Source organism: Melanaphis sacchari, unplaced genomic scaffold, assembly GCF_002803265.2.
Source record: "Melanaphis sacchari strain LSU unplaced genomic scaffold, SCAv2.0 Contig0_pilon_pilon, whole genome shotgun sequence".
NCBI lineage: Eukaryota > Metazoa > Arthropoda > Insecta > Hemiptera > Aphididae > Melanaphis > Melanaphis sacchari.
Genome location: NW_020270366.1, coordinates 18137336 through 18149303, shown reverse-complemented (window position 1 = coordinate 18149303; position 11968 = coordinate 18137336). Strand labels below are relative to the sequence as shown.

The following is an 11968-nucleotide window of genomic DNA, read 5'->3' as shown; positions in this document are numbered from 1 at the left end:
ATTCCCATAAAATAGCCGTCGGCGTTATACCCTAAATAGATCGCCAGACGAGAACAATATGAAAATCGTAACGATCAAATCGACCTAAATAGTTATATTAGTTAAAAAAAAAATTAAACCTATAACTATAACAAAGTAATATTGTATTCATGTGGTAATAATAATAATTATTTTCGGTTTTACATTCGTTTGGACGTTTTTTTTTTTTTTTTTTTAATTGGATCGGTCCGCCATAATATCCACAGCGTGGAACTGTCGTCGTTAATGAAGACGATGATGATGATAATGATGATGACGGTTGTGATGTTAATAATAATAATAATAATAGTAATAATAAACAGATTGCGTGCGTGCAAGTGTGGAGCACACCGTGAAAATAGCTATTAACACCAATCGGCCAGTTTCGTGCGTCAAACAATAAATGTATGTGTGTATAATATTTTACACACAAGGTACACATCGCAGGTACGACACGGTAAAACACGGTCATCATATACCATTACTATGGTCGTCCCGAAGAAGAGAAGATGTGTTATTATTATTGTCGTTTATCGTTATAACCACGGTAGCTGCGGTTAGGCAATGGTGGTGGCAGCGGCGGCGACGAAGGTGGTGTAGACAGTATGGTGTTTGTCTTCTAGCCGCGGCGCTAACAATCGAGGCACAGTAAACCGTTGGACCGGCAAAACAGCGGCGGTGGCGGCGACGATTCTCGGGTTTGTGGAGGGACATCGTTGGCGGGGTGGAGGGGAGAGCGATTTTCCGACGTCGGTGGGCCGCGCCGAAGACGTCGGCCAGTTCGGTGTCGGAACGCTCTTGCCGTGCATATCACAGCCGTCGCCGAAAGATTCGTTCACGTCCGTTTCCCGCGCACAAATACGCCGCCGTCAACGTGTCACCGCCATGTCGTATGAAACGCCACGGCGACACCAACGGCCGTGACCGACAGCTCGCCACGATGACAGCTACGATGCCACCGCTTGTGCTGGCACTTGCGGTGCTGCTGATCGCCGCCGATCGGGTCCGGTCCGCGCTCGACGGCGGATCTGCGGCCGTCCAGCCCGAAGCGGCCGCCACGGCCGCGGGCGTCTGGTCCAAGTTCGGGCTGGTCGTGCAGAAGAACGCGGCCGGCCAGTCGACGCCGCACACGACCGAGACTTCCGGCATAATCATCAGGGCTCCCGATCCCCCGCTCCCCGGCGTCGGCCCACCGCTGGCGACGTCGGCCGTCGCCCCTACGGCCCTGGGCAAGTCGTGGACGCAGATATCCGTCACACACCCACCGCCCCGGTCTTCGTCACACCCGCCAGCCAAGTCCGTTACCACGACCACCGCCAAGCCTGTGATGGCCACCAGCACGCACGATGCCCGCCGGGACATACCGTTCAGGTATCAGCCGCTTATGAGCACCACCAAGCCGATGATCACCATCACCTTCCCGCCACCTCGCTTGTCCACCGCCCGGCCAACCATCGGTACGCAGGAAGTGACCTCCAAGCGGGTTAGGCAGTACGAGGACGACGACGATGACGACGACGACGACGACGACGATGACGACGACGAGTACGACGTGGACGATGACGACGATCACCAGGATAAAAGTGACGAAGAGGAGATTGAAGAAATCGTCGAGGTCCAACACATCGACTCGTCCGACAGTGAGTAAAAATGCGTCTGATGTGTTTATTTTTTTCTTCTTTTCAATTTTTTTAAATTTTTTTTTAGTTACGCTAGGCATGTAGGTCTGAGTACGGAACGATCTTCCGATTCGATTTTGGAATCGAAAAACCCTTTATTAATTTTGAAAAATACCGCTGGACCCATGTACATTTTACGTTACACGATGGTATCGTCGTCATATATTATATAGTTATTATATTTTATGTACAAATGCGAGTCAAAGTCAATGACGTCATGGATGACTTCGTCTAGCCATTCATCCGACAAATTGCATCTGATGCGAAAAAACGTTGGACGGTATTTACTTTCAATATCCCGACTATGAAATCCATTCAAATCGTCATTATCACTACAGTCGCTAAAAGAAAACAGTATTAAACCCATTAAATGTGTACGTTGTTCGTTAACTGCGCGATATTGAGTTGTGGTTTCGACCTTGGACACGGTACTGATTTGATACACCCTCGTGTAAAGTATATTATGGTTCATTTGGCAATGGTTTATTATTTATTTATTATATTTATATTATAATTCATGAAGTCAGAACACATATTGATGCAAGTGTTTTTTCTAAAATACGTATTACCCATGGTTGATTGCTTCTTCCGGTCTAAAAATCGGTAAACGTTGACCACTATCGAACGTAATCGAGTGTTAGTACTGTATTTATAATCGACGGTGCTCCATCCCTCAAGAATAAATGACCAGTAAATGGAATGTGTTTTATCAAACGTTTTATGAAACGTGTATCCAAGAAAATTGTTTATAATAATAATTCAATATATGCATCATTTTAGATGATACCATTTACATATAATATAGTGTTTTTTCGTTTGACAAACACTGACACATTCCCAAAGTTACTCGTACATCGTGTCTTCAACAAAAAGCCTAAGTATGAGGTTGTAGACATACTCTAATCGAAGTTTTACAGACGAAAATATTATTTTTAATATTATGAAAACAGTAAATTGTGCTTCTGCAGTATAGTCGAATAAACGAATGATAAATAGACTCGCAAGTCGACAATGATTCAACTCTCGCGCAAGTCAACGATGATTCTACTTTCTAAAATCATTTTCCATAGTGAACGATGTAAAGCGAATTTGAATGTTTTATTTAGAGTAGGTATACCCAAATATATATATATATATATATATATATAAATAAGAAAAATAAAATTAAATGCTATTTACTAGATTTCTTAAAAACATCACTGCAATGACGTAGCATGTTGGCGGTCAATGAATATTGTAAAAATAAAATGCCATTGTAAGCGATGAATAATTACGGCCATCTTTTATGTAGCAGGTGGTAGAGTAATATGCAATGGGCATAAAAAGTGCGTAGAATAGCACAATTATGCGACTTTATACACTTAATAAATATATATATATATTTACTATATATACATATTGTAGGTATAGTATTTAGGCCAATTGTTTTATTTTTGGTTCGCATAAAAATCAAAATTGGATAAGATATCATGTCGGACGACGGTTATATAAATACATGCGTGTATGTAAATCGGAGTATATAAAGGTATCATTTATATTGGTAATCTAAATGAATCGTAGAAAAAACTGCCAACAATAAACATGAGTATATTCGTGATACAATTATACAAAATACTACTAAATGTTCATCTTACAGTACATTAAGATATTATTATGATTATTATTAGTATTTCATAGCCTTGATGAAAGGTACTTATTATTTTTGTGGTTTTTCACAGATTATGTAGAAGAAAAACCAGCGATCGTCAAAAAGAAACGCAGGCGGAAAAAGAAAGGCAAAAAGCACAAGCCGTTCAAGGTGAAGGATTTCAAGAAACTGAAAAAGTTCATGTTGCCACTGCTGTTGGCGTACAAGCTCAAGTTTTTCACGCTTGTGCCACTGATGTTGGGTGGACTGGTGCTGATCGTGGCCACCACTGGTTTTGCTGGATTCTTTTTCGCGCTGTTCGCAGTTGGGCTGGGTCTCAAGGGACACCATTGATGAGTCTTCGATAAAATGGTATTTTTTAATTATTAGAAATGCCGAACACGCAATTTAAGCTTTTTGAATTTTCCAACTTTTATCTAGGTTTACTATGTAACGGTACTTATACGTTTGCACAAATTGTCACGAATTATCAAAAAAACAAATTAACAATGCTTTAAAAAGTTATAAATACGATCAATACAGCAAGTTTTGTATAAGTATTTTTAAAATAAAGAAAAATAAAAGTTTTAATTGTCTCTGTAGCTTATCATAACATGATAATATAATTTCATTAGCATATTTATATTAATGAATAATAAAACTAAAACATGACATTATTATAAATATATCAAATAATGACTAATAATGGACAAACTATTTAGAAAATTAATTATAGGTATTAAAATTAAACAAAAATATAAAAAATAAGTACTAAAGAATTTTGATAAGTAAAAATTTTTTTTATACTATACAGTAAATATTTTATATGTATAATCAGTATGAATATAAATTTAAATTTGTTTTGTTTTATTCATACTAAAAATCGTATCTCTAAATAAATATAAAATTCTTATTTTTCCAGGTTATTATACAGGTAATAGAGTAAATTAATATTAATGTACTTACATTTTATAAATTATGTTACTATAATGTATTTTTTTTAAAAATATTTTCACGAAATAATGAATGCTAATGAAAATAAATACTAAACCAACTATAGAAAATGTTATTCAAACTTTATACTTTCTAATTAAAACAATGAAATTGAAATATGTAGTTATAATAATTAAATTATACCGATAATTATTTTTAATTTTCATTAAATTGTTATTAACTGATTTAAAATAATACACTACATAAAACTTATTTATTTAATATAAGATATATAAACATAGTTAATATAATATGATAATATAAATTAATAAATTGGTAATAATACAAATACATATTACATTATTAATAACAAAAATATATTCTAATCAGAGAAATACTCACTGAATGATCAATAACAATATAGATACATATAAATATATATATACAATTTAAAATTTTTAAATATAAAAATATATTTTTAATTCAAAATCATTAATGATTTATAATATGTAATATAGCTTCAGTGAACTACTTTTTAGTTTTCAACTGTTTTAATGTAAATCATTTTAACTTTATCAGTAATAAACAATATGTTCTTGGACTTTTTTGTTTTTACGTGTTCACAAGATAAAATCAACACAAGTTGAAAATTCAGCTTTAATGATAAAACAAATAAAAAAGAAAGATAAAAATTAGGTCATGAAATATTTGAAGTTCTTGATAAAAATATAATGAAATTACGATAAAAACATGTACAATATTTAAGTACGTATTTTATGTTTATAATTATATTAATTTAATATTATTAAATAATCTTATAATAATGAATATCCGAAGAAATTGGTTTTATCGTCACCAAGTTAATATGATAGATTATTCAATGTTTGTGTATTAATAATAATAATTGAATTAATATTTACTTAACTTTTTCGTCCCTAATAATTAATTGATTGAATGAGAAAAATACGTTTAGCTATTTTAATATTTTCTGTAATACATAATACCTACGATATATTTAAATTATAATATATAATATTATTATATTGAATTTACGAAACGTGATATCAATTGGTTTCTAGTGGTTATTTGTTGAGAATTTAGGCCTGTGTAATTTAATTTGAAAGGATAATTACATGTGTATACTCAAATACGTGCTATAAAGCAAAATTAAACACTAAATTGATCACATAAATGCCTTGCGAAAACACATATTTGCATGCTTTTAATTCTTATTATAAGCTTGCTACTTGCAACACATTATCTAATTTTGTTTAATAATCTGATTCTTTAATTACATGAAATTTTAATATTTATTCAAGTACCTAAAACATGCCTAAATTATACACCACTGTTATCACTGATATTTTAAAATATATGTAATATATATTATAAATGATGTATTATACGCATTTATTAAATAATCTATCTTTAAAATAATAATTTGAGACAAATATAGGTATGCAATATAAATTTTAAGTTCACCGAATAAAATAATTTTAAGTTATATTTAAAAACCAACAAATATTTTAAGGTACTTACTTTTATTTTTCTAACACCAATAGTTCATATTTACGGAGTAGTCTTGTTTAAGGATAATATCTACCTCATGTAGATATACGACTGATTCGCATATAAAAGAAAAAAAGATATTTTTGGATTAAGAAAATAGGATACTTCATAAAAAAAAAATATTCTTTATAGTTTTTTTTTTTTTTTTTTTATCAGAATATTTTATAACTTTTTTTATATTTATTTTAAATATTGATGAAGATTAAAGACAGAAATAACTGCTAATATAGAAATTAGAAATTTCCATTTAATGAAAATTAGTAACTTTGGCTTATCCTCTTATTTCCACACGCCTTTTGTGTAATGAATAGTTGATGATAACGAAAAAATTAAAATGAAATATGTAAACTCATAATCAATTGTTTATTAAAATATGAAGTGTTTCTGGATCATATTAAAAACATTTAACATAATATAATAATATTATATATGAATTATTTGGACAAAAATTAATAAACTAATCAAATATTTAATCAATAGTGATTCTATAGGTGCTAGACATTTTATTTAATTTATTTTTATTTTTTTTTATAATCATATAATGTGTCTGTAAACAATCTCTCTGATAATTTAATAGATCTTTTAAATATTAAAAACGACAGTAAGAAAATTATAATCATAGAAACGTTTCAGCTTATAAATATTTGATACTCTTGGTTTAGTTCTGGTCTATTTAACACATCATCGGCTGTATTTGCACGACCTGGATTTACATTATTTTTTGTATGCCATTCATAATCCAACACTATTATTTTGCAAAACCTTATAATAAATAATATTATCATGAAAAGTATACATATTATACATATTTCATTGTACTCGCATATGTGAGCATTATAATATAATATTTATAATACACCACTACACTTTTAAAACTATTAACGTTAATATAATATGAGATTTTCTCTTTGATGAAACAGCACGTCATGTGCTCACGTTTTTACATATGTATGATAGGTATGTGTATACAAATCAAATGTCTGATTAACGGAATTAAATATGTATGCAAAAAACATGTCTAGACTATAAAAAGAAAAAAAACATCAATCAAATTAAAAAATATATTTCCTTCACTTTATTTACATTGTATCCATTATACCCTATGGTAGTAAATATGCTAAAAGTCCTAATTTCATATTTCAGTCAATTTATTTTGTCGATATTAAAATATATTTTCATGTAAAACATCATTTAAAACGGTAATATTAATTATTTTTTTTAATAAACTTTATCTATCGTAAATTTCTACAAGACCAAAATGTATATTTATAGTTTTGATAAACAAAGATGTTTTAGAATAAATTCTAGAGAGTTAGTATAGAGTATTTAAATAAATTGTTGAAACAAATAGTAAAATGTTACTGTTATAAGTAAGAATACTATAAATTATACTTTATAGTCATAAAAATAAAAAGTAAAATAAAATGAATATGAGTATTATACAACAATGGATAAAATAACTCACAATAACCCAGAAATGTAAATAACAATGATGAATTTATATGCCTATTAGGTAACTAGCGATTTGGATATTTGTATTAGAGCTTAATTTTATTGAAGTATAGGTTCAATTCCAATCATAATTATTTCATTTAAAGTTTTAAATCATCTTGCAATTTGAATTAATAACAATAATTGGTGGTTATAGTTAAAATATTATATTTTTTTTCATAATCTTAATGCTTAGTTATTTATTAATTATAAAATATAATGCAAAAATATATTTGAATTAAAATTAATATATATATTTATATCTTGATTGACTGTATTGTCACGATTTCAATAATTCTTATTATAATGATACCTATTTAGTGAAATTACTACAAAACTTGGATTATTTTTTTTAATACAAATATACAATTAGAACATATATTTGTACAACAAACATTTATATTTTAATCGTTACAAAAATAAATATTCTATTTGCAAAACAATTGGTTCCAAATAAAATATGGTCAATTATATACTCACCTATTTAGTTATAATTGTATTTTCTTAGAAACTCGTTAATATATTGTTTGTTTGATATGTATATTCGTATTGTTATCGATACCTATGTATTTAAATACGAATATTATTACACTAGCGTGAAAATGCTGATGTGCTATTTACAAATTACAATCGTGCCAAAAACGATTTCACTAATATTGCCATACTTAATTTGATCTTTAGGAAATATTGAACTGAATAAGAATAATTATCATTGAAAAATACACCTAAATTATTATCACTATAATACTGTTCACCGTATGGATACAATATGGGTTGTGAACGCTATGGTAATCATCGTTAGTACAATTTGTCATGATTTTTAACTGTTTAATTTCACTGTACATTACATTTATTATTTGAATTGTAAAATATTATTATGATAGATTTAAATTAAACATTTTTAAGAAATTCAATTACTTATAATACGTTATCATGAGGTATACGTACAATTAACTATTTAATTATTTATTGATTATTACTATTATAGTGCTAGGTATAATATTATTAAATATTAAAGAAGTATAATTTACCCATATTAAAAATATATTTATAAATATAAAATTTATCCAAACATGTACAGTTATATATTAGCTCAAACTTCCCTGGACCAAACTTTCTGTTTCCATAATATAAATTTCAGATGATAAAATATTTAAGGAGGGTGTTGATGAAACAGGTCAATAAAAATATGATTTCGAGTCGATCACGATTCCCATTCGTTTATTCTAGAATTTTTTTTTAGAAAACAAAAAAAAACATATATATAATAAGTAAGTTTCTCTATGAGGTATTTGTTTTTTATTTATTTTTTTTTTTATTTACATTTTTTTGTTTATCCCACGAAGATATAACACCATTCAATTATACGATTTAACCCATTTCATCATACTGTGTAGTCAAATGTGCATGAGTAAATAAAAAAAAAAGAAGGTGACTAAGGGATTGTGTTAAGTCAATTGTTACAAATATTAAAAATTCCTGAATTCAATCACAAATCTATTTAAGTCGTTCGCCGCAAAACATGTTTTTTACGACTATAGTAGGTAGTATAAATTTGAATGACAAACAAAATTCTGATTAAAGGTAGAAAGTTGTTACTATATTTTATTATTTTTAATTGACTCAACAACTAATTAAGCTGTCAAAATATTGATTTAAATATTTATATTATTAATTATATTACAGAGATAACTACAATACGTATAATATTATATGATCAAAACAAAATTCTCAATTACAATCTAAATTAATTGATATAACAGTATATCAGGTACCTATATAATCCCATAAAAACTAATAATATATTTCATGTTTCATATAATCTTCTTAGAGTAAATCACGGGATCATACTTTTTTCTGTCTTTAGTTTTTAATTTTTAATCGATTAAAATAGACATTTAACATTTATATTTTATGCCTACTTAATCAGCTTTTTTTTTTTTTATTGCTTTTCAACGACACTTGTATCAATGATGTCCATCGCTTTTATACGCGAAACACATTTCATTTTCAAATCTTTCTGTCTAGTTGAAAAAAAAACAATGCAGTTATGAATTATACTATACAATACTCATTGATAGTTTATAGACTATGGTAGTGGGTGTGAAGCACGGTGGAAGTTAGTTATGGGAAGAACACAAAAATCAGACCACCTGATAATATTATTCATAGCCAATGTAGGTTACGAGTCATGAATGTTATTTGTCACGGAATAAATTAATTAGCCCGAATAGGGAATACCCTCCCCGCCGTATCTATCCTAGCATCAACGTTATTCTTCCGATATAATTCGATTCGGACATCGTGTGATAACCACGCGTCATTAGTGGGATGGAAGGGGTCCGAGATGAAGAATCGTCTAGCGCAGTGGAGGCCGCGCGCATCGTTAATCAATTATAATATTAATACAATACGTATACCTTTAAACTGGCGTGTTTAAGAAAATTACACACAGACATACTTATTACAGCCACTGAAATATAAACTGCCTCCGTATTATACTATATCATGTTATTATTGTGTAGTTTAATGTGAGCTAATTATTTCGCGTTGTTATTGTTATTTATATTTTGTTGCCGATTGTTCGTATTTATATTATAAAGGCACAACGCGCACGTTTACACACCGTTACGTATTTCATCGCGCCCGTTTATGTATCTTATTACTACGGTCAATATTAATACATGAACAGATAATCATATATGAGTGCAGTTACGCGTATATCATTATTATACTTTGTACTATGCGAGACATCTTTGTATCTTATACATATTATTATTATAGTTATTATCATTATTATTATAATATATTTATACCGAATCGGGTCGTCGGAACTCTCGCGTACGTGGGAACCCATCCCACGTTCGCCAGAGTTTCGACAATTCTTCGGTTACGCGATATGCTGCGACCGCGGCAAAGTCGATGACGACCGTTGATCGATGTCGTCGCGGTGTTAAAAAGTGTGACGCATATACGTGTAAGAATAATTTATGGAAAACGATGAGAAAAAAAACACTACACGCATATTCGCATCTCGTATTGTCTCGCAATTGTTACGCACTATATTTCTCGTAAAAATAACGAGATAGTTAATAGTTATGATATTATTATGTACATACTATGATGACTGACAAACGAATCCGTTTTTTTTAGGTTTGTGGCGTACGCGACGTCTTTATACAACTATGCGTCGCATTGAAGACGTTCAGGAGGACGCAGGATGATGAAATTGACCCGTCAGCGGATACACAAAATACAAAAAGAAAAGAAAACACGAACAAAATTATATAAAAAAAAAAAAAAACAACATATAAGAAACAAATTATATGAGACGTGACAAAATACATATTATTTATATTATCATATTATACGTATAGCAAATAGCATATATATTACTATTGTTATCAAACCATTGGATTACTATATACAATATACATGTATTGCTCAAGTCCGATTGTACAATCTATACCTGTATCAAAGAATATGTACCCTTTGTGAGAGATACGGTCTTAAAATATTCGTTTTTTCTCTCTCTATTGTTATTTTTGTGTTTCGTATTTTAGGCATAACTCATATAATTTATCATGCAAGCGAAATCTCGATCAACGCGCATAGTTTTAACGCAATACTGTTGTTATAAGTATTTAATTAATTTTTATTTATTATTATCATTAATGTGTAAATAAAGTTAAAATATTATTTTACGAAATATTTTTATTTGTGTAACGACGCATTGTACAAACTATATAACATTATTATCAGGACGTATTTATTATTGATGATATCAAGCTAACTTTTTTATTATTATTGTCGACAATTATTTATCTATTATTTTCATAAGAAATCGGGTGTAACGAAAAAATTATGACACATTTCGAATTAACTCGTCGTCGCATCTACGCGGTTTGACACACGACAAAATAATATCGCGGACTGAATGCCATTGCCATGATATCCTAATTATTATATTATTATACAATCATTTGATATTTGTGTCCGCTGTGTTATTTGACGTGAATCAATACGAACATTGTCATAATTTTATCGATTGTAATGATATGTTTTATTATATATTTATAACAATATTTTTTTTTATGTTTAACGAAATATACATAAAGTCTACTAAATACTAATTATATAAATACTTCATCTGCCGAAATTATTTTTAAATACTAAAAAACTATAACTATAAATATATTGACTTATTCCATAAATAAAATTCCAGCAATCTAAGCGTAATTATAAATAATATATAATAATATATATTAGTATATAAAATAAGTACCTAATAGGTATAACATGTGCAAAACGTAAATAGTGGTAATTAGTGTGTCTAGGCACTTTTGAAACTTAATAAATTTAAAGTAATAAATAGAAGTTTCGCAAAATTAATGTAACTTAATTTATATTAATTCATGATGCTACCTATTATATTTTCTAAAATTTTGTTAATTATTGTTATAATAATATAATAATATAACATAATGTACGTAATATCAACGATATTGTTCTTAAATTTTCAATAGCTAAACAGTATTTAAATAATAAATGTAGTTATATACTAAAAGCTAAATAAAATAAAAAAATATAAACAAATAAAATAATAAATGTCTGTACAACTTATCCACATAAATAAAATAATAGAATGTTT

The 11968-nt window shown here is 29.3% G+C and overlaps 1 protein-coding gene across 1 annotated transcript; it reads left to right on the top strand.

Annotated features, from left to right (window-relative positions):
• Nucleotides 1–812: 812 nt before the first annotated feature.
• On the top strand, nt 813–10624 carry LOC112595002 (uncharacterized protein B0303.4). The gene is made up of 3 exons (XM_025340066.1): nt 813–1658; nt 3416–3696; nt 10471–10624. Exons 1-2 carry the CDS (start codon nt 911–913, stop codon nt 3676–3678), a joined length of 1011 nt encoding a protein of 336 aa, XP_025195851.1. The 5' UTR covers nt 813–910; the 3' UTR covers nt 3679–3696; nt 10471–10624.
• The last annotated feature ends 1344 nt before the right edge of the window (nt 10625–11968 follow it).